This window comes from Dermacentor andersoni, chromosome 1 (assembly GCF_023375885.2).
Source record: "Dermacentor andersoni chromosome 1, qqDerAnde1_hic_scaffold, whole genome shotgun sequence".
Lineage (NCBI taxonomy): Eukaryota > Metazoa > Arthropoda > Arachnida > Ixodida > Ixodidae > Dermacentor > Dermacentor andersoni.
The window spans coordinates 212,068,866-212,093,732 of NC_092814.1; the positions used below are offsets into that span (position 1 = coordinate 212,068,866).

At 45.1% G+C, this 24,867-nt stretch overlaps 1 protein-coding gene across 1 annotated transcript in view; it reads right to left on the bottom strand.

Moving 5' to 3' along the window:
- Nucleotides 1-24,867, bottom strand: part of LOC126547046 (frequenin-1-like) — a 304,787-nt gene that overhangs the window by 48,018 nt on the left and 231,902 nt on the right. The window contains exons 3-4 of the mRNA XM_050194878.2: nucleotides 24,545-24,593; nucleotides 5,740-5,829 (exon numbers count right to left, since the gene is read on the bottom strand). Coding sequence (XP_050050835.1) covers nucleotides 5,740-5,829; nucleotides 24,545-24,593 — 139 coding nt within the window. The remainder of the gene's footprint in view (nucleotides 1-5,739; nucleotides 5,830-24,544; nucleotides 24,594-24,867) is intronic.

Below are 24,867 nucleotides of genomic sequence, written 5' to 3' on the forward strand. Positions count from 1 at the left end.
ACGCACACACTCACAAAAGTAGCAAAAGTCGGCGAATATCGGACGCGTAATGTGCTGGACATGAATTTGTGGCCACAGACTACCGAATGTGCATTTGCGCGGTATTCTGCTCGCGGTGCCATCTGGTGAATGTGCCGCGTTCTGAACACTTAACCACACCGTTGCATTGCAGATGACACCGCCAGCGCGAAACGACCGAACACGTACCCGTACGTTTGAAAGGCTCAGCCACAAATAAGCAGAAACATGTGTTCTGTTAATTGACCGGTAATGCATGTCCGCCGGTCTATAAGACTCAGCTGTAGGTGAGCCCTCCTCGTAAGGCGCGAACTGCGGCAGGGGAAGCAGCGGAAAGCTCAACGTGCCGCTGCAGAGAGGGAACGTCGGGCTCTCCAACCCCAAGGGCACAAAACAAACCAGACAGCAAATACCCGTCGTAGGCGGCAGGTCAATGAGTTGCGTGCTCCCGAGAACGAGGCCCAGCGACACCAATACGAGGATGGGCGCTTCATCAGCTACTATGCACTGCTACTGTGCTGCGAGATCCGCGCAGCCACCCGTGCAGTAATCTTGTTTCCCTTACCGTCTATATCCTTCCGAATAAAGAAACGAGTAAACGTGGGTTTGCTCATAAGTGGTGCATACAGAAATCACTCTGACGCGTTATTAAGGACGAAAAGTTGTAAACGATTGTAATACAGCAAATGGCAAGCGAGAGTGTTCCGGCTCCTTTGAGAAGTTTCTGGACGCGGGCGGGTAATAATGTGGGTATCGCTACCACGCGGTAACCCTGCGTTTATGATAAAGAAAAAAAGTATTTGTTGGATTAACACGGCAAGCTGGGCGAGTTAGTGACTGAACATGTTCCTATGGGTGGGCAGCCCATATAGGAACATATTTGTTGGACTTTTATACATTTAAAAATGATAGTTTGACGACGGAGGAGTGGTAGGAGAAACGATGTTCCTTGCTGCAGCTGAACCTAGCCTTGCATAAGTTGCTGACAGTTGCTCCTCCTGAACGCCACCTATCAACCGCGATATTGTCTGAAACACTTCACAGTATAACTTAACTAACAACACAGGGTTCCAAAAACAAGTTGATCCGGAGCCCAATACGTTGCTAGTTTTCTCAACCACGACGACCTGTACGGTTCACCATTCACTTCCCAACGCTGTATCACGGAGGAACTTCAGGAGGAGCCGAAGCACCTGCCTCCTAAATATCCAGTGTCCTCGCGGGAACAAAACATCACTTGAGTTTGAATGTGGTGCAGTCTTGCGCTTGGGTCCATCTATTATGTTGTTGTGGTCTGCTTCAAATTCAGGACACTTTAGTATGTAATGTTCAATGTCACGAAGACTTTGACAATGTACACATAATGATAATAGGCCAAGTCCTGTCTTGATAGGCCAAGTCAGCGCAAACTCCCGCCAAGCTGGAGTTTGCGCTGACTCGGTGCGGATGCGATAAAGGAGTACGGCATCAGTTCTGTTAAGTCATCTAATCACACAAGGTTTATTTGGTGGAGACCACAACAAACGGAAGTGGCTTAAGATGGTCTTCTTCATGTCTCATTTTGCATCCTAGGGAGCCTTCTTCAATGGCCTGCACGTAAGCGCTTTGCGCGCAAGATTTTCCGCGGCCTTGTTGCCTGCGACGACGACATGGGATGGTACCCACTGGAACACGATGGTAATTGCAACTTTCTGTAATTCTTTGCAGCGTGTAATGTATGCTGAATGAACTAGATGAGGGGAAACCTGCGCAGTAATAGTTGCAACGCAGCCTTGCTGTCTGAAAAGAGAACTACAATCTGAGGCTGATAGGAATTCAGTTTCCGCAAGGCTGCTGCAATGGCGACACTTTCACATGCCGTAGAAGACAACGCGGTCAAGTCCGGTAGCCCAGGCGATACCAGGTCGGTATCACGTGCGCTGCTGCGCTGGTTCCATTCTCTCTGTCAACAGAGCCATCGGTGTACAACTGCAGATATCTGTCACATTCTGTCTAAGTGTTCTACCACCAAAGATTTTGCCTCGGCTACAGGTGTAAGTCGCTTGATGCGAATATGCGTAATGGTAAGCTGAGATTCCATACTCTCATATGACCATGGTGGTTCCCGACAGTATATTTAAAAAAAAAAAATTTCAGGTCACGTACAACACACTTTGTGTCATGATGATAATGATGATGATGATAACATGAAGTGTGTTGAGTGCCACAAATATACGAAATTCCGTCCGCTTCCCAAGACTGACGAAGCACTCTTCCTGCCTCAAGCTCAGTGAGGCGGCACAGTTGCAAGTACAGACGTTGATATGCAAGGAGGCGGAAAGAGTTCGACTGTGACTCGTGCAAAACCTTGTTGCTAGCTGCTGTCTTTGGCGCACCTGGAGCTGTCCTAAGACCTTTCAGCTGTAGAGACTCCAATCGATCGTACTGGGACTTTGACGGTGATATTAACGGCAACTGGAATAGACCACAATTCATTACCAGTGCCGAGTGTAATTTCAACATCTAAGAAGGATGACTGTCCCAGCGTGCACTGGCCATCCTTCGCACCGCATTCAAGCTCGATTCGAGTGACAAAACAATGGCTTCTACAGCACGTCTCCAATACACTTTGGAATCAAGTACTATGCCAAGAAATCGTACATGAGTTGCTTGATGAATTGACGTGCTTACGAGGCTAATCTTCGTCAGCGTCATTCTTCGCCGTAGCCCAGGGAACAGCATAAAACTGGATTTGTCTGCCGAGATGGCTAATCCTACCGAAGAAATGTAGGCTTGTGCAGACACTACTGCCCGTTGAGCCATTATTACCAGGCACTTGTGCTGGTATCCGGATAGCCAAATGCAGATATCACCTGCATATATTGCCATATGTACTGTCTTGCATGAATTCTTCAAAGCATCTGTTAACCCAGCCATAGCCACATTAAACAGCATGGGTGAATTGCTCTCTCTCTGCCCAGTGCCGTCTCCAGTTTCACCTACATTTCCTGCCCACTGATAAAACTATTAATGAAACGTAGTATGTGACCTGTGACTCCCATGTCCGCTAGTCGGCAAAATATTGAACCCTGGAGGACATTGACATATACCTTTGATACGTCAAGCATGATTGCAAGTGTGGAGACCCCATTAGCTTGGTCATGTTAGATGTGGCTTACCAAATTGAGGATGTTGTCCTGCGCACTCAGACGTTCCCGGAATCCAGTTATACACGTTGGACGAAGCTGTGTCACCATGTCAGCCTGACACACACGAGCTTTTCCATCAATTATGCCAAGCCAGAAATTAGGGAAACTGGTAAATATGAGTTCAAGGCTGCTCTATTCTTTCCGGGCTTAAGTATCAGTCAATCCATGCCAACTTCCAAGATGACGGTACATCTCCATTCATCCAGATATCGTTAAAGAAACACAAGACATGATTCTTACTATCATCATGTAGGTTAGAAATCATCTGTTCGGTGATCCCATCCAGTCCCGGGACACAGCGATGACACAAGGAGTCTAAGGCTGTGTGCAGCTCCCTCGATGTGAATAAGGCATCGAACACATATGGCGTAGCAGGCGGAAGGGAGAAAGGCGTCACTGCGGATTTTACAAGCTAGTAAATGTCTGCAAACTCCTCAGCCAGTGACATCAAAGGCTTTTCTTTCAATAAGCAAAGTGCGATAAAAGACTTTAGTGGTCTAAGCAGACTGGATAGATTATATACCACACCCCATATTATAGACAACGGTGTAAGCACACTTAACTTTTCACAAAAAAGCATTCCATTGATTCCTCCACAGTGTCTTGGTGTGTCGGCGAATAGCTGCGTTGAGTCTGTTAAACACCGTCTTCAGAGCAGGGTCTCCCTTCTTTCGCACAAGCTGCCTCTCTGCTCTTCTACGTCCATGGCAGAGATTACAGATCTTTAGGTCGAGAGCCGGAAATTGCTGGGGCAGCTTTAGAGTGGTAGTTGCTACTGCCTTGCTTGCTATCATCGCTTGAAAAAGCTCATTAGTAGACTTCACAAGGCACTCTCTGAATTTTTCCCAGTTGATGACCTTGCCAATATTAGGACAATATTAGTGCGGATGATCCCTCCCCATCCGATATGGTGCTGTTATTGTTTTTCTATGAATGTTATTAAATGCAGCGTAAGATCAATTGTACTTGATATAGCAGGTAGTCTAAAAACGTCGCATTACCATCATTAGCGACACATAAAGGTAGCTGACAAATCAATTTCGCCGCCTGCTTCCCAAGAGCATCCGTGTTTTTGTCGCCCCACATGCCGTGATGTGCAATAAAATCTCCGCATATGAACCGGGGTGCTTGGCAGCGTTACGGAGGTGTTAAAGAAGTGTTTTAACTGGAATCTTTTCTTTGGGGACATGTACACAGGTGAAATATTGACTTTATTTATCTGCATCACATCCTAATGGCCCCTCCTTCGAGCACATTAGAACACAAATCTCCGACATCCAAAGCGACACAGGTAATTTCCTGACGAATAAACAAGGTGGCACTTCCAACCGCAAAAGAGTTGATGTTATGGTTCGTATGGGCGACCTATCCAGTTAGCGATCTTCGATTTCGTAGTCCGTCTTCCGAAAGAGCCAAAATTAGAATCGGTGAGTTTCTTTAAAGAAAGGTTTAGCTCGGTTTTTCGGTGTATTAATCCACAACAGTTCTATTGCATTATAAAGGGCAATTTTGGTCGATTGGGGTGACATTATTGCTTCGTCGATGTCATAATACACAAGTGGATTGGTCACTGAATATCGTAGTACCCTAGTAGAATGGATTCCAGCACCAACACTGCTTCAATAACGTTCTTCACGCAGCTTGAGGGCAGTCCTGCTGAATTCGATCATAGTGCCACAAAGAGAACGCGCATTATCTCCGTGCTGTCTTGGAATTGCGTTTCAATTTGCTGAGGACTTCCATTTGTGACGGGGAGCGACGCCGTAGGTCGGAACTTTTGCATTTATTTTGTGCACGTGGAATTCTTTAACGCGTACCTAAATCCAAGTGCCCGTAAATTATTTGCAATCCACTTCAATCGAAATGCAAATTGCATTCCTACTTAACTGTAGAAGCCACTGAGTCAACCGGACAAATAATTAAAAGCACAGTAGAAACAAAGAAAGCATTTCACTAATGAAGACTGGCATGATTGCGCTCATACCTTTTCATTTAATTAAATGTTCTTTTATAATACGTTACGATTCCAGCTAGTCTATATTCTCTTAGCCATACGAGAAATGACAAAGTAATTGGCTTTAATGAATTGGAAACAATAAAATATGCGTCAGTCAATGTTGGAATGCGCTCACGCATAGTACGTACTTCAAGGTTTCAACAAGCAGGCACTATATCACAAGCGGCAAGTTAACACCACAGGCACGAGCATCTTCAAATGCGGTTTGTGAAGTACGAAAGAAAGAAATAATTAAACTTGGAACGCGTTCGCGAATAGTTCACTCAATTCAAATGCACTCGTTGCAAACAAGAATAGACACGTAACATTCCTCAACTTAGATCACGCTTACGTGCTCTTCAGGCAGAGTGCGCCGCATTACAAAAGCGCACAAGTTAGAACAGCTCTTAAAAATCATATATTATGTGTCCATCAGTTGTCCTAAACGGTTCAATATTGCTTAAAAAGGAGAAGAATAAGCTGCCCTAACGCTACGAAGGGCACGTATAAGAAATGTAGCTCACTCGTTGCGTTTACCTTGTTTTCGTCAAATACCCTGAACACGAGTGATGCGAACTTGGAGGGGTCTCCCCGGGGAAAGAACTGCTTGTATATTCTCAGGAAACCCTGCGTAAAGAAAGCAAGCAAGAGAAAACATTCATCAGGGCCAGGGGCGTTGGGCATGAAACGGAGACTGCTGCCACACGGCAAAGGGACCGCGCCACTGCAGGGCGACCCGTTTACGTAAACACTGCGTACGCCTGTGCAAGCGGCTTGCACAATACGTGAGCGGCAGAGTCAACACGCTAACGTCGTCTGAGTGCGTAACAAGGCTTCCGTGGGGCAACACGCGAAAATCCAACCACCGCGCCAGGCGAAATAAATAGTGACGGTTGGACAGGCGTAATCGGGAGAACCCGTAGCGCACGAGGTGCTGTCAGGCAACGACCCCGAGCGACGAGCTGAAGAAGGAGCGAGAGAGAGAAGGAGATAAAAAGAAAAGACCGCATTTGAACAACGTCGGACGCGCTGCAAGCAGCCGCCGCCTCTTCGTTTCCTCCTTGGAGATTGTCACTGGCCATTAGCGTCGACCCGTAGGCAGGTGTGAACCTTGTACCGTACGCCACGACAGCCTGCGGCAATAACTGTCCCGAATGGCGACACTCGTGTCATTTCCGCTCTCCTGTGTTCTCTCGTTCGTGCGAATTTCGCAACCTAATGTTGACGTGAGGTGAAAAACTCCGTCTTTTCGCTGCAGTCCAGACGGGAAGCGAAGAACGTTTAGCGTTCAAGCCGGACACGTTGGGTGAATCTGCGTTTCGCAAGCACACGTAAGACAGCGTGAAATACCAGCGCCAGTCTAAATGCATTTCATGAAATAGATGCTCATTATTGTCACTGCAAATAGCCTAAATTCTTATTTGATGCGAAAGCATAATTCGCTTCTTCGTAAGAGCGGGCCGAATGTGGAAATTCAATAAAAATATATTACTACAGTTTTTTGTGTCAAAGCTGGGAGAGAATGTGCAAATACGCAAAGATTACAAAATCTCAGTCGTGGGACACCGCTTCTAATGCGCTGTGTGCATGGACCCTGGCTTATCGGCTAGAATCGCTTGCTATTCAGCATTTAGGGTTGCGGTCGACGCTTAGGAAAGCCACCGTGCGTGAAACTGCTGCGCCTAACACGACTAGCAAATGTGCTTACTTTTGAAGGGGGGTGGGCTGTCTGTGCAATGGTCTGCATCACTGTGGCGACGTTCCTTAACGAACTTAACACTCATCTGCAACCGCACGCGGGCTGTTTCACTCGACTAGGTGAGCTAGGCACTGCCCCTGGTCAGAACAGATAGGCTATAGGCTCGACATTTGGACGAGTTGGCACTGGTTGAACATCTTGAACGAACAGCGCAAGACGACGAAGATAGAAGGCAGGAACACACAGCGCTGTCCTGTGTGTTCTTGTGTTCTGTCTTCGTCGTCTTGCGCTGCCCCCCTCAAGAGGCTATAGGCCCCTGGTCTCTACCGACTTCCTGTAGGCCGTGTGGTTTAAAAAGTGCCTTCAGCTCTACTTCACATGCCGCTCTGCGACAGATTGGGACTCTGTCGAGCTTTTGCATTGCATGTTTTCCACCGCGTTACTGAGACCTACTGTTCCATTACTTTTTCCTTACAATCCCCTTAGCACATTCTCTAGGGTCATACAAGATAGCCGAACAAAAATAGCTTCTCCTCATTGTGTCGTGCACTTCCCTTAGTGAAATACAAGTGAAACGCAGACATCCTCTGATTAGGCTGCCGCTGATCTGATGCGAACAAAAGTTTGTCGTGCTTAAATTAAACGAGTGATTGCTCGTACAACATTTCTATTTACGAAACGGAAGAACTCATTCCCCCGACTGTAGCACGAAGCTACAATTGGAAAGCAATCAACTGCGAAGCTTTCTTCCTGAGAAATTCGCATGGATTTCTTTCGTAGCTGCGTGCAGCACTTGGGTCGATGAAAATTTTTCCCATTCATGAACTTTGCTTCACCTTTGTATTTTCCGCAGAACTGATTTTTATTATTACTTAGGTGCAGTTTTTTTAAGCAATAATTGAACAATACGAGACCACTTCAATAAGTGAAGGATCGCCTTTTAGATTTCCAGTTACGTAGCTCGAATATGAGGACAGGTACGTCGCAGTTGAAGTTGCGCGTGAATAAAAGTTTAACGCGCACAAAATCAATAAGATGCAGGTTGCGACTTAAGTGTAATTATAGCTTAGGCTACTGTTTCTTTGATTGTTCTTGAAAAAGTTATTTGCCAAGCAGTGTTATCTTCCAAAGATCACATGCATTATATATGAGTTTTGTTTTAGCATTAGACACACCTGACGAATGCAGTCTACAGAAATGTGATGTCTACATGACACTTACGCGGTTATAAACTTGACTTCTGAACTTACTCTATTTTTTTAATACCATTTTTTTCTGTCTGCCTTGCAAAATAACATTGGTTTATGAACAGGCCCAGTGCACTACCTGCTGGAGTTCAAAATGCGGGAGATTTGCTTATTTGAAAACGCGCTTAATTTGTTTTTTAAATGACGCTTTTACCCTGGGTTATTATCCTCCGCGGGAAGGAAATGGGGGTCAGGGTGGGGTACCTAGGTGGTAATTTAAGATTTTAATTATGGGGTTTTACGTGCCAAAACCACTTATGAAGCACGCCGTAGTGGAGGACTCCGGAAATTTCGACCACCTGGGGTTCTTCAACGTGCACCTAAATCTAAATACACGGGTGTTTTCGCATTTCGCCCCCATCGAAATGCGGCCGCCGTGGCCGGGATTCGATCCCGCGACCTCGTGCTCAGCACCCCAACACCATAGCCGCTGAGCAACCACGGCGGGTTACCTAGGTGGTAGGATGGTAATACAGCAGTTTGGCTTGTTCTGTTGTCCCGATGGTGATGGGACTATCTTCCCCGCTCAGACGACTAAAAAAAAAGGAATACCAACATGGCAATCAGGATCTTGGATCCAATTTAGGAGCGCGGCTATGCCAACACGAATTTTTTTGGGAAACTATTACACAATCCCAGTACGTAAGTGGTCGATTGTCTGCCTGTCGCCAGCGCATTCCGTCTTTCTTTGGTAGAAAATGGTTAAGTGGCCCACATATACTGTCAATGAAACTATTTGCCAAAATTTGCACAGCTTAATAGTTAGTCAAGATATTTTTTTTTATGTTTACAAAGACAATGAAAGAGGCTGCAGCACTGTGCCTTTAGCTCTTTTCAGATGACTACACAGGATAAGCAAGGCTGCCTGAACATAATTGCGCAGGCTTGCCCAGCAACGAGGTGTGAAACTACAGTTCACTCTGTGCGAATTTGTAAGCATTCATACCGCGCACCGACATCCACTTCCTCCCCCCTCCCCTTTCTTATTAAATTGAAGGTTTCTTGGTGGAGCGGGACAAGTTTTGACGCAGCGGTGCTGGGAATGTGATGAGAGAAGACAGTATGCGTAGGGCGCGATGCCGGTTGATCGCTTGCGTCAATGATGATGTCATCCACACCTTGACGGATTTGCAACTGTGCTCGGTCACAGCACAAGAGATGCGTCTTATCATGGGCACCATAGTTCTGAACAACTCAAAGAATTTTGCTAAATCAGTTTACGAAACACTTGCTCACCCCAGCTCATCAGCGTATGCCCTTGGACTTCTTGTTGGGTGGCTCTCAGACTTTCCAGCGTATTTTTATTTTTTTTATTTTATTTATTTGATACTGTCAACCCCGTTGTTGGGGTCATTACAGGTAGGGTGATGTGTCAAGAATACATGATACATAATTTTCTATGTAGCATACAAATTCACTCGCGCTCTTGGCAGTTAACAACAGCAACAACGAGAAAAAAAGAAGCAAAGAAAAGTAGTTATACAAAGAAAAGTCAACAAAAATGCTCGTAGCAAAAATTTAGTATACATCCTCGCAAACGAACGTATCTAACGCATTTTCGAATTCGGCAGAGCCCTCTTTGCTCACAACTGCATTAGGCAATGTGTTCCACATTTCAATCGTGTCAGGAAAAAAGGAGAAACGAAAAGCATCAGTACGTGTTACATAAGGTTGAATAGCTCTGCTATTGTTTAGACGATCGCATCTCCTTCCTTGAGGGTGTAGATATAGATCCTTGTTTATTTTTGTGCGCCCACTCATGATTTTAAAAAGAAACTTTAGCCTATACTTACGTATGCGTTCCTCCAGAGGCTCTAGTTCACAAGATTTTAACAAGGCTGTAACAGACTCCATGCGTCGGTATTTACCGCATATGAAGCGGACTGCCAATCTTTGTAGTCTTTCTATTTTTGCTTTCAGGGCTTTCTGATGAGGGGACCACACAACACAAGCGTACTCCAAGACCCGCAGTGTAAAGCAGCAAACCGGGTGCTCCGTCCGATTGCTCTCCTTGCCTTTCAATTCCGCTTTGCAACGGGACGCACGCACACGGAGCAGTGAGGAAATAAAATCTGTCCTGTAAAGCGTGCTCTGCTGCTTAAATGGTCCTTATGCAGAGGAGCTTGTTTAACGAACACAAGCCTCTCGAAGGACACTGTTGGCCGTTGCTCGCAGTGCAAGCGGCCAGCCTGCAGGTTGCATTACACATTAATTAAGTACCCCACTTACGCAATGCCCTTCAATAGACCTGTAAGGTATTGCGAATAAATAAATACCCATTAGGTTATAGGTCGTGATATATTTTTTTTTCTTTTGCGACCTAGCTGGCTTGCATTCGCATGGCCAAATGTGGCAGGAATCACCTTTGTTTTTTTCATTTGTGATGGGTTCAAAATGGCCTAAACTTGAACTTGTTGGTATGGCTTCATTACGGGGACACAGCGCGAAAAAACGAGACAAGAAAGACGCACAGGACAGGCGCTGTCCAGTCCGTATTTCTTGTTTGGTTTCTTCGTGCCGTTGCCCCTTAATGAAGTGCTTGCTTCCTTTGCCGCTGCGGAAGATATGAAGAAAGCTTAACGTGAGCGACTAAACGGTGATCGAAACAGTTGATACGGATTCCCATTGCACTAGCAGGAATATAGGTCTTCGTGACGTGTACCACTCGATTTCGGTGATCAGTGGTCAGCCTTGGTGGCGTTGGAGCAACTCTGATTTATAACAACTCATAATTCCGTTGATGCGTGTAAGCGTTCCTCGGACAGTAAAAACAAAATTTCGATTTTGAAGAAAATGCCAGCGTTCAGAAAAAAATATGCCTCAATTACAATCGGCCCAAACATATCAGAATGGCATCAGAAACGAGAAGAGCCAAGAAAGTTTGGTTCCAAGAGGCACGCCTCTGACGTAACGAGCACAGGCAAGGTGGCGCAAGTTCCAACAGTGAAAAACCGTAAATGCGAACGGGCGAACGAGTGAAAGCGTTATTGGCTTAGAAATGCTGTTTGTAGCGAAATAAAGACTTTGGTGGCACTCATTGCCAAAAATTAAGCAAACGGGCGCTTTCTACTCGAATGCAGCTGATGGCGCATAGTTCACGGCATATATTAAACTTTTATGTCTCCCTGTTTCCCTACTTCTACCCCGCTACAATGTTTTCTCTCTCACAAACTTCCATGTTCCCTGTTTTCGCCTATTTTTCTGTCTACCTTTAGGGTTACCAGCTTTCTCTCCGTCCGTTATGCTGTTGCGTTGTGTTGTTATGCTTGCGAAAATTGGTGTTAGAGAACCAGGGTAGTGGCGTCGAGTGGGTCTGATTATCAAGGGGGATACGTATTTTGCAGTGTCTAAGGCTAGCCTGGAATTAATTAAGTTTGAAAGAAAGTCTAGTCTAATTTTCTTTCTTCGAATTTGTAATAGTTCAATGCCGTTATCGGTCAGTAATGCACTGGGGGAGTCAGTAGCCTTCAATTTACTGTAACTAAATCGTACTGGTTTTCTTTGAATGCTTTCTAGGTTCTTAATGTTAATTTTTGTGGGAGGGTCCCAAACTATGGAAGCGTACTCAAGGTTTGGCCTAATTAAGGAAAAGTAAGAGAGTAGTTTAACACTAGGCGGAGCAGTATTGAGTTTGTGGCGCAGAAGGCCTAGTTTCCGGAAAGCGGCAGAGCAGATGATGATATTTATGTGCAAGTTCCATGATAAGTCACTCGTTAATGTTAAGCCTAAATATTTATAGCAGGCTACTTTCAGTAAAGGTGCTGCAGCCAAATTGTAAGTGTAGCCTAAGGGGACTTTTTCGCGCGTTATCGGTAGATAGACAAACTTAGTTGCATTAAGAAGCATTCCCCATTGCTCACACCATTTTAACGCATTGCCCAAGTTAGAGTTAAGGTCACATTGGTCACTAATGCAGGTAAGTTCTTTAAACAAAGCACAATCATTAGCAGATAGACAAATTTGAACTGTGGTGTTAACCACATTCACAATATCATTTATTTATAGCAAAAAGTAGAGGGCCAACTACGCTCCCCTGCGGAACGCCAGAAGTTACCGGAAGGCCGCCAGAGTGTTGTTTTGCCATCTGAACGTATTGGTTGCGGTTGTTTAGAAAGGCTGAAATCCAGGAAAGGAATAATTGTGGTATGCGAATCAACCGAAGCTTTGTAATTAGTTTATCGTGTGGAAATGTATCCAACGCTTTGCTGTAATCCAGAAATATTTCATCAATTTGACTGTTAGTATCTAGATAATCTGCAAAGGTATGAACTATAGTAACGAATTGTGTTGTAGTAGATCTTTTTCGAAATCCATGTTGATGATCTGTTAAAACTGAGTGTTCTTCTAAGAATTCGTTTAATTTGTGAGCTGTTATTTGTTCGATAAGTTTACAACACGAAGTTGTTAAGGAGATCAGGCGATATATTTATAGCAATAGACGGTCGCCTTTCTTGAATATCGGCCCAATTTAGGCTGACTTCCAGTAATCTGGCAATTCCGCTGATAACAGAGAGGCACGAAAAATAATAACGAAGTATTGAGCAACAGGCTCGGCAAAGAAACGAAGAAATATGTTGTCGATATTATCGGAACCACAAGAAGCTTTAGACTTCGAGTCAAGCAACATAGCAACGACGCCAGGATAAGAAATAAAGTTTACATTTACAGCATGGTCCACCTTTCTGGTGGGTAGAGAAGCACTAGGGGCATAAAATACACTACGGAAATAGTAATTGAAGCGTTGATCAATGTCAGTCTGATCAGATACCATTGAACCATCGACAAAAACCTCGATATGGGTTTCTTTCTTCCGCTGATATAGTTCCAAAGCGTCTTTGGGTAACTTTATGAAGTTTGGGAGTGACGTATTGAAGTAGTATTCTTTCGAGGTATGCACTGCATGTGCGAGGTTATTTAGAGTGTCGGACATAGGTTTGGGGTCAGCATGCTTTTTCTTTATTCTTTTCGCTTTACGGTTGAGGTGAAAAAAGCGGATAAAGCGGAAGTCATCCAGGGCGTATGCTTATGTACCTTCTTACGTTTAAACGGTATAAAGTTTTCAATGAAACAGAAGCCCTTACGCGTTTAAATTGGTCCCAAAAACTGCAAACATCGGTATCAACAAGATCTATCAGACAAGTTTCTTGCGTATATACTTGTGTTGAAGTCATAAAAACGCGATATAAATTATGCAACCCTATCTTGAGTTGATTCCCGTTCTTCGATTAAATACTTTTGATGAGTCTAGACAGATGCAGTGAATTCGAGTTGTGGTCGGACAAAATCTAAGTAAGCTAATTGAGAAAGGTTTATTTAAGTTGCAGCGTATGTACCCCAAGGATCGAGAAGCATTGGCGCATATGGAAGTGATGTGCGATGACCACGAAAGTGTAGAAGTGAAGTCAACACCAAGATATTTGTAGTGTGTATCGTGCAAGACTATGCTATTGTTTAAATGATACAAAAATGTAGAGGTGGTATGTTTGCGGCTGAAAGAGATTACACCTAAAGACGTTGAGCTTCACTAGGCAATTATTACAAGTACAAACGAGCTCTAGATGACGTTCTAAGGTTAGAGGATCATTAGTACACTTAATGGAGCGGTAGAGAATGTAGTCATCAGCAAAATTTCGTACATATTGAGATATATTATTGGGGAAGTCATTAATGTGTTTTAGAAAGAGTAATGGCCCAAGAACGCTGCACAGCAGTGCACCTGAAGTAAGATGTGAGAGAGGAGAGGGAAAATTATTGGCAACTGAATTGCTGGTGATTTGACAGGAAATTATGAATCCATGATAAGGTAATAAAACCTAATTTAGGAGATGATAATTTTAACATGAAACGTCAGTGTGCTACAAGGTCAAATGCTTTTGAAAAGTAAAAAAAACGTCAGTTTGTAGATTGTCGTCTATATTATTATGTAAGTCAGTAGTTAATTCTAATAACTGTGTCTCACACAAAGAAGCTCCTCCTGAGTCCGTGTTGATTAGAAAATAAGTTATTGCCTTCTAGATGGCAGTAAAACTTAGACGCAATTACATGTTATAGAATTTTGCAGCATATGCGTATTAATGATATGGGACGTTAATTTACGGAGGAGTATATATTACCTCATTTAAATATGTATACCACCTTAGCTGTCTTCCAGTCAGTGGGCAGCACGCCGGTTGCTAATGATTGTCTGAAGATATGACAAAATTTTGCTGGACACAGAAATGGTGTTTTTGAGTATTTTAGAATTAACACCGTCGATACCACAGGATGTAGATAGCTTAAAGTCATTCATAAGAGATGCGACACCTTCAACTGTGATTTCTATAGGCGCATGTATAGGTAGATAAGGTCCGGTACATCAGGAAGATCAAAGTGATCTTCCGTAGTGAATTTCGAGGGAAAGAAAAGGGTTGAAAGTAGAAGCGCACTGATTATCAGGGAGTTGAGTATCATATTTGTCGTGTAATGAAATAAAATTGCTGCACCAGTCAGGGCATATAATGTGCCAGAATTTCTGGGGATTATGTTTCAGCAGTGATGGTGAGTCATGGCTAAAGTAATTATCTTTTGCTGTGTGGAGGACGGCGAGCAAGTACTTAGGTTTTCCTTGTAGCTGCCCCAAGCTGCCTAGGCGCGCAAGCGCTTGTATCGTAGCGGCGTGTCTTCCCATTTCGAAGTGAGCATAGTGATTTGGTGAACCATGGCTTAGACTTATCTTTAGTTATTTTAATGAGAGAAACGTACTGGTTCACCAAAGCAGACATCTTATTCCTGAAGAGTATACAATTTTCCTCCAGCGATCGACTATGAAATGACGGTAACCGCATATGAGTAAAGAACGTTTCATATCTTTTTATGGGGTTTTACGTGCCAAAACCACTTTCTGATTATGAGGCACGCCGTAGTGGAGGACTCCGGAAATTTCGACCACCTGGGGTTCTTTAACGTGCACCTAAATCTAAGTACACGGGTGTTTTCACATTTCGCCCCCATCTAAATGCGGCCGCCGTGGCCGGGATTCGATCCCGCGACCTCGTGCTCAGCAGCCCAACACTAAAGAACGTTTCTAAATCGGCATTGATAACGTTATAACCAGCTTTGTTATAGTCGCGCATCTTTTTTGTGGCAAAAAATGTAAAGGATGAGGATGCGTTAAGAGTTACTTGCAGTAAATTGAGGTCACTAAAGCTTTTAATAGACGCAACTTGATCAACTATCGCAAGCGCAGTTGTTAGAATTAAATCTAAAATCTTACTACTACGGGTTGGTTGCTTAACGACTTGGAACAGGTTAAAATCTAAAGTTAAGTTGATAAGCTCTGCATAAGTGCCACATAAGGGGAACAGGTGCACCAGTCGATGAGAGGAAGATTGATATGATGGCGCTCCGAGTAGGAAAGGATCTTGAGGCGGCCCAGCGTTCCTCGAACATTAATACTAGAAGTTAACGACCACCCGGGGCCATAATTTTGGCTTCCAACCGAGTGAAGAATTCTCGCACTCATAGTAAGAAGCGTGAAGTTGATTTTAAACTTGGAATACCATAAGTGTGTTTAACTGTAAAAACAAAGAAGCTTACATTCACTCTTGTCGCTGCATATATTTCTCCAATCAGTCGTTTCGACACACAAACAACTGGGTAATTTATTATCAGCAACACCTCGCCCTTGGATTCTTAGAGTGGGTTTTAACGCACACCACCCGCTCTGGGTGAGTTTGAAGACGGACTCCTAGGAACGAAAACTAGTAGTATTTGCCTCGGACCAAGAGCTTTGTTGCCTCAATGACGGCAGCCCAACACATTCACGGACACTGACCTACAGCAGCTGTCTGGGCTTGACTTTGGACTCTCGGTGTCTTCGAAGCAGCGTAAAGTAGTTAGTTCTCAGACATAAAAATTCACGGAAATGATCATGTTACTATCAATTTGAAGATCAAGTCCCTACCTACTGCCCTCCGTAGAACAGAGTGGACAAAGCTCAGGTCGCTCATGAAAGACGAATGTCAAGAAGGCCACCCGTCATTCCTTGAGAATCAGATTCGAAACGCACTGCAAGAGGTTATGTTCACTTTTGGACCTTCTCCAAAGTACACAGAATACGAAGGTGAATTAGAAAGGCTTCAAGCGATTCGCCGACGAGCAGAAAGAAGTTACAGGCGCACCAAATGTATTCTCGATCTGAAGGAGGTGAGGCGGACCCAAAAGAAAATCCAGCGCCGCATCGATACGTTGCCATCTCAAAAGCTGAAATCCTTCTGCGAGTCCTTGAATCCTCTTAAGCCGCTGTCCCATATAGGGAGAACTCTGCGTGACTTACAATCGTCTCCGCGACAGCGTCACCCTTTTAAGTATCTTGCCCTGCATCAAGTACGACGTGAGATCAACGTTGCTGAGGACTTCTGCGCAATAATTGCTGGCTTGCCGTCCCTCCTGTATCAACATGGCGTGATGTTGCGGCATCCGAGGGCTATCGCATGGATCTCAAGTTTTCTATAGAGGAGCTAGAAGCTGCACTGGTGACATGTAGGAACTCATCATCGCCTGAGCCCAACGGAATCACATACACGGCACTTGGAAACCTTGGCCAAAAAGCCCGCAGTGTACTCTTGGAGCAATACAACGAATCCTGGCACGACGAATTGATTCCTTGTGAGCGGAAGGTCAGCGGCCTAGTACCTTTATTTAAGAGCTTTAAATCTCCATTAAACTTGGCATCGTACCGCCCCATCGCTCTTGCCAGTTGGGTTGGCAAAGTAATGAAAAGAATGGTGTTGACGCGCCTTGAATGGTACTTACAACATAGTAAGGTATATCCGCATGCAATGGCGGACTTCCAGACCGGTCGGTCATCCATCGGTAAGGTGCTTGATTTAGTAACATCTGCTCAACATCAAAAGCGCATGAAACCATTAACGGTGGCGATGTTTCTTGGTGTCAAAGGCACATACGATAATGTAGCACATCAAGCAATCCTCAATGCTTTGATGTGGGAATTCTGTCTGTGTCTGTCTGTCTGTCTGTGTCTGTCTGTCTGTGTCTGTCTGTGTCTGTCTGTCTGTCTGTCTGTCTGTCTGTCTGTGTCTGTCTGTCTGTGTCTGTCTGTCTGTCTGTCTGTCTGTGTCTGTCTGTCTGTGTCTGTCTGTCTGTGTCTGTCTGTGTCTGTCTGTCTGTGTCTGTCTGTCTGTGTCTGTCTGTCTGTCTGTGTCTGTCTGTCTGTGTCTGTCTGTCTGTCTGTGTGTCTGTCTGTGTCTGTCTGTCTGTCTGTGTCTGTCTGTCTGTATCTGTCTGTCTGTCTGTGTCTGTGTGTCTGTGTCTGTCTGTCTGTCTGTGTCTGTCTGTCTGTCTGTCTGTGTCTGTCTGTCTGTGTCTGTCTGTGTCTGTCTGTCTGTCTGTGTCTGTCTGTCTGTGTCTGTCTCTGTCTGTGTCTGTCTGTGTCTGTCTGTCTGTCTGTGTCTGTCTGTGTCTGTCTGTGTCTGTCTGTCTGTCGGCGTGTGTGTGCGCGCGTGTGTGTGCGCGTGTGTGACGCGCGCGTGTGTGACGCGCGCGTGTGTGACGCGCGCGTGTGTGACGCGCGCGTGTGTTTGTCGCCCGCGGTGGAAGTCCCAGGTCGATGAGGTTGGATATAATGATTTCATGGTCTATACTGTCATAAGCTTTCGTTATGTCTGTTGCTACTACCGTGCGCACAGCGTGACTGTGTGGAGAAACCTGTAAAACATCGTCTGATAACATAGAAAGTCCGTCTTCAGTTCCCAAGTAAGAACGGAATCCAGTTTGAGCAGGATGATATTTATCGTGGCGTTCAAGCCACCAGGAAACTCGTGTGGCCAGCATCTTTTCAGCGAGTTTGCAGACAGTTGAGGTTAGTGAAATTGGGCGCAAAGACTGCAGGCTATTTGGAGACTTTCCTGGTTTCGGAATCGCGACAACAATTGAATGCTTCCAATCAGGTGGAACGTTTCCAGTCTCCCATACTTTATTAATAGCCTGAAGAAGTGCGTCGAGAGCTGCTCCTTCCATGTTCTTGAAAACCTCATAAGGAATACTATCGGGACCAGGTGTTGTTCGTTGCTTCGAAGTTTCAATCGCCGCTATTAGTTCGGCCATGCTGAAAGGGCTGGATATTTCGGATTTGGAGGTTGTGTCAGACTCATCAATTTCGGGGCAGTTTATAGGTGACGCTTGATCGTATTTCGGGAAAAACGCTCTAGCAGCGTGTTCTGCAAACTGATGTGGCGAATTCGCTGTAAAGTGTTTTGATGTTCGCCACATCAAAACACTTTACAGCGGATTTCGAATCACTGTAAATGCAGGCCCACTTATTACTCCTGATGGCTAGAGCAATTGCCGCTTGTTCCGCCACCATGGGGTCCTTGGTAAAAATAGTGACAGCGTCTTGCACCTTCCCTTGATAATTTGATACAATGGCCGTATATGCTTCTTTACCTTTCACCCAGGCAGCATCAACTATAGCTGCCAGTTGGTACTGCTGCTCTATTTCCTGCAAGAGTGCTTTAGCTCTTGCCTTCCTCCTTTCGACAATATATTCTGGATGCATGTTTCTGGGGAGAGGGTTTGTTTTGATCTTGTTCCTAACTTCAGTCCTTAATTCTACTTCAGCCTGTATTGGGCTCCTTGATTATTTCAGGTCTGCACCTATTGCCTGTAATATGTTCCTGCCGTGCACCTTGCTGGATTTATAGTTGTTTGAAGTATAGGCACATCTTCGTATTTACCGAGGATGGAATAACATCCCACCATCTAGCCAGTAAAGGTGTGCCGCAAGGCAGAGTGTTAAGCCACACGCTCTTCGACGTAGCACTGTTAGGCCTTGTTGGAGCGTTGACAAGGACGGTGCAGATATCCATCTATGCAGATAGTATCTCCTATCTGGGCGTCCGGCGTGACACGTCAGCAGACACGAGCGAGGCTGCAGAAGGCGGTCACACAAACGTGTCCTTACCTGCATGCCAAAGGCCTAGAACTATCCTCAGAAAAGGGCCGATTAGTCGCATTTACACGCAAAACAATGACTTCATAGGTTATAGTATATATCGACAAGTAGTGGCTTACGAAAGAAACCACCGTTTTCTTGGAGTCATCATCGACCGTGATTTGTCTTGGACGCCGCATATTTCATATATGAAGAAGATATTCACTGCAATAGCCAATGTATTCAAATTTGTCGGAGTAACGTCTTCGGGCGCACCTGTGCAATTCATGACACAGCTATACCATGCGTTATTTATGGGCTTCCGAAGATACAGCCTGCCCCTGCAGGGTAGCACCAGTAAAACGAACCTGCGCGCAGTCCAGAGCATACAAGCCCAAGTTCCACGGACGTGCCTCGGCCACACTAAGCGTGCATCCACAGCAGCCACAATCGCCACAGCCCGTGACCACTCTATAACAACGTACTTTGCAGTCGACGCTCTAAGAGTGCACATTCTACATGTCGCGAGGACACTGTTTCACCATCTTGCTTGCCTGCCAACATATTAGTCCGCATACGGGTTTTAGCCGTCTCGTGACTACTCACGGAGCATCGCTACCATCGAATCACGTCCGAGTAGTATGGTCTTCGTTGCCACTGTGGTCTCTGCATTCACCTCGAGTATGCATTACCATTGATGCCTTACCGGCATCATTGATGCTTTACTAATGCCTTACCAGGCATCCAGAAGAAGGCATAAATGCCGTCAGCAGCATTGAAGCAGGCAGCATTATTGCTACTACATGAACTCCACACTGACCACTTACATGTTTACGCCAGTGGGACGGTCTTGCACCCTAGTTAACAGCTGCTGTATTTGACCCAGCAAAATCGACAATGATAAAATTCAGGACATCGCACTTGACGTAAACGACGGCTGTCGAACTTGCAGCTCTGTGTGCAGCAACTAATTTTACAGGAAAAGCCCCAGAAATGGTCCATCTTTTGCGATTCCAAGGTCGTCCTCCAGAGTTTGCTCTCTTCATTACACCATGGACCCCATGAACGACTTGTCATGGAGGCACGAAAGAGGACATGACATGGTATTAGAATGGCTGCCAAGTCATTGTGGTATCCTTGGAAAAGAGCAAACAGACGCAGCTGCTTGAACTTCACATAACAGTGACGATTGCGTCGCGATTCCGATGTCAAGAACAGACGCAGCGGGAAAGCTCCGTGCGCTTGCTCACGAGATTACGTTGGCCCAATGGAATTCGACAGACTCAAAGACCAGCGCCTTTGTTACCTGGATCCTCATATGAAGCACCGCCTTCCGTATGGCTTACTACGACGGGAGGTAACTGTTATTGTCGCCTATGGCTTGGAGTAGCTTTTGCTAATGCGTACCTCATCGGAATGCCCACAAGTGCAGAATGTGAAGTTTGCGGGTGCAAAGGTACGGTAGCGCACCTTCTGTGCGATTGTCGTCATTTCAATGCACAAAGAAAAGTCTTCGGCACCACGCTTGACAAGATTGACCAACGGTCCCCTTACAGAAGCAAAAATTCTTGGACCCTGGTCCCAGCCGACGTCGGCCCGAACTGCTTTAAAAGCGCTAGTGTGATTTTTAAAGAAGCGGGACTCATTAAAAAACTATAGTATGTTCGAATTGATGCGTACTTCTCTCAAAAATATTTTCTTGTTTTCTTATCTTTTCTGCCCTTACCCCAACCCCGTGTGCAGAATAGTCAACTGGACACTTAATTTGGTTACCCTCTCTGCCGTTCACCTCTTGATTTCCCTTCCTCCCTTTTTCGTTAGTCCGCTTTCCGTACTCAGCCGCATCAGTCCCCTTGAGCGTTAGTTCCTTCGCCAGACCTAAGTGCGCTCGGCACATTCAACGAGGGTCTTGCCCTATAGTACGACGTGCTCAAGCAGCGACTGCAGCTATGTATTTATAGAGGTCGGTGCACGGCCTTCGCTTTCGTTTGCCTTTGTCAGGCACGTGGCACCTTCATTGTCCATGGACTCAGCCAAATGACAAGGGGAAGTCTTTCCAACGAAAGCTATGTGCGAGAGGGTGAGGGAGTCGAGGGGCTATGGGATTTCGAATGAGAGCGCATCTCGCCAATGACTACGGAACCTTAAATACGCGCGAACGGCGTGCAGCACGACGCGAAGCGGGAACACGAGCTACCGAAAGCGGTGCTCGCAGAACTCAAGCGTCCAAAAGGACAATAAAAAGAGAAAAAAAGACCAAACGTGCACGCATTCCTCGCACTGCCTCCGAGGCATAATGCATACACGCCCAAGGCGTTTGTATGCATGCCCAGGACTGCCAGTGAGTCCGATGAGTTATCTGCATTCTCTTTATGCACACAGCGGGGCGACAAAGAGTGCCGTGCGCGCCCCTAAGCTTTCAATGCATGCTCGCGCTGAATTGTCGGGAAATGTTGCTCTCAAGATGAACTGGAGCTGAAATGCACCCATCGCTCTGACCAAAAGCTATGTCGAAAAAAAAAACAGTAAGAAAACTGCGGCTCTTCCGTGCAGGCGTTGCATCTCGTGCATGTGCGCCGTTTCTGCGATTGGATTTCTTTGAACCTGTCTTGGTTATCGGAAAGATGAACTAGCTGCTGTCCCGTTATTCCATTCGTGAATGGCAACAATTCCTTTCTCTCCGTTTTCGCTTTTCTTTTTCATTCTACAAAAATTTTGCTTAACGCAGCGACTTTATGAACGAAGGCTTTGCTTAGTAGCGAAATTTATTAGGCAGGCGTTTTGCAGAATGTGACATACGTGATGCACACTTATACCCGAGGTCTGGCTTCAGCTCACTACCTTATTTCACTGTTAAAAAACGGCAGATCGGCGGTCACTAGGCAGAACCAAAGAAGAGCTTAATCGAAACAATATCGGCATCTTCCTTTTGTGACCTCTCATTTCGCAGCAGGCCGATATATACAAAGTACTTTTATATCTCTACTACTAACCTTCAGATCAAAAACTGTCATATGTGCTTCTAAAGTCGACCCTGCGAACTAAAAAAATAAACAGAAAAGAATGTCAATTTCTTGGAGCCAGACTCAACTATGCGTAGCAGCACATGCAAATGTTGCGCTAGCAGGGGAAAACTGCTGCAGCGTATTGGGTTTCTCTCACGAAATGAGTCAGACATTCCTTACGAATAGGGAAGATGAGATAAGTAAATGGTTTCCTCTGGATTGCTTTTACCACAAAAGCATACATTTGTAAATAACTCGAGGTAGTAATTATACACGTACATAAGCAAATTAAACTAATAGATATTTCCTATAAGAGCCAGATGATCGACCGCAATGGAAGGCCACCGAGCGAGATGCTCATGACCATTTCCAAACGTGCAAAAAGTAGGCGCTGCGAATTTTTACAGCGCAATAAACTCCGGCCAATTTCACCCAGAAAAGCGACACTGAAGGGCGCATGTTAAAGAACCCCAGGTTGTCGAAGTTATTCTCGATCGAGTCCCCCACTACGGTGAGCATCATAATCATGTCGTGGTTTCTGCACGTAAAACCTCAAAATTTAATTTAAAGCGAAACTGAAGTCCCGAAGCATGCAGCTGTCGCACACTTAGCTTAAGGTTGATGGGTGACGTGACTGCTTACGCTTCACCGTCACGCAAGCATGATGCTAACGAGATCGTGGCTTGATAAGGACGCTCACTTGATACTCGCCCGATGGTGAGGCGTAAGGAATCAGGCCACTCATTGGACTAAGCTAAGGGCGTGACAGTTGCATTCGTCGGGACTTCAGTTTCGCTTTTATAGGTGAAATTGGCCGGAATTTATTACGCTGTAAAAATTGCCAGGGCCTACCTTTTGCACGCCTGGAAATGGTTATGAGTACAGCGCACGACAGGCTTCGAAGTCTTCCATTGTGGTCAAACTTCTGGCTCTTCTGGCAAAACAAAAATAGTATAATTTGCCCAATTACTTATCGAATTACTACCTCAAGTTGTATGCATCTGTGATATACTCAGTCCAGTGAAAATGATTTGTATATCTCGTATTCCTTATATTTAAAAGATTTCGAACGCGTTTCTTGAAACACCCGGTATACGGGAAGCAAGTGGTGCTTTAGGCTCGTCAAGTCAAGTAAGTGAGCAGGAAGTTTTTGTCCAAATGTTCAGGGAGCTGCCGAATTGAGAGAGGACGAATTGGAACCGCTGATCAAAAGACGTTTATATGCTTGTCTTCTAGTCGCGAAGGCAACACGCCACTATATTCACGGGACTATTTCCCATAATAGGATTACCAGGATAAATATAATCACCGCTAAATAAAGCGCAGGTGAAACACACAGCAGCGGCCAAATTGCGCAAATATGGACCTCGGACTGATTCGCCAGGCGACATATTAATAAATGTTTACTTTCTGTGCAAAAGGCAACCGCCAAAGAACAAATTAAAGCACGCTTAGGATCACATGTACTCAAACAGTTACAACTTTGCTAGTTCTGGAGTGTTGCTTCAGTAAGACCTGCGATATAGTCGAAAACTTATTCGAAAAGCCAGTCACGCACTACATCTAATCTCGATTCACGCACACATTCCAGGTCCACTTTCCGAGCTGCCGTACAAATCTGCATTCGAACTCCGTCGTGCCGAGGGCAGCGTCCAGCTGGGATGCTCTTCTCTGCCCCGCAGGCAGTAATTCGGTACCAACATATATTAAAACCGCTATCTTTACTATATATTACAATATATATACTCCTCTCCGCAACGCCTCGTGCAGCACTGAAAATAAAGGGAAAAAAACTACCAGCTTCTATATCGCTTAGATAGCTCTGCCTGCTCAGACGTCTTGGAGCATATCTCTGTGAACTAGCTGGTAATCGGTTGCAGTAAATCACTAAAGCAATGAGTGAAGAAAAACGGATACGCAGCTTTTCCAGCCAGCTGCCAGCGACGAAAGTTTAATCCTCAGAAAATGCGTTGCTGGTGCTAACTGCCAGACTAGACAGCGTGCACTCACTCGCTCGCTCACTCATTCACCCACCCATTCGCTCGCTCACTCACTCACTCACTCATCCTTTTTCTCTCTTTCACACACACATGTTACAGCCCTATTCCAGCTTTTAAATGTGATGAGCTTAAAGCAGCGCAGGCATTGAGAAAACTTTTACTTCTTTCGCAACGCATGCTGCACGTTATCGCCCGTTATTCTGGTATTGCTATCTTTCTCGCTCGCTAATGCCATTTATGAAACTAAAGAACGCGTTTCATTGTGCAATTATCTGCCGCCACAATACATCGCATTATTTCCGCAAGGCGAGGTTTAAATGCAAAAAGTAAAAAAAAAGAGAATGTGTTATTTTCACCTCGTACGCCAGTAAATACGTTCTCGCTGTGTGATACTCCCACACTCAGTATAGCAAGCAATACACAACGTAACAGATGATAAGGGTAGTTGAAATTCAGCTTACTTGTTCTGTGAGTAATCCATTCGGGCAGTCCTTTAGAAAGCCTTTGTACCTATAGGAAGAAAAAAAATAAAGTAAAGGTAAGAAAAGACTGATAAATTTTTCACGTGCTCTTGTTGTTTATAATTGCTACAGCTGAGGCATTCCCCTCCATGCTTTCATGAAACTGGAAGAACAATGGTGGTGAATTTTGCATTCTTTTTCTTTTCCTTATATACCCTTATATTTAGTTCCTTCGCGGAAATTCACAATTGTTTCATCTCAAACAACTTTCAGCTTCATTGCTATAAGTCGCCCGTAAGAGATGTGCCCTTTAACTGACCGTT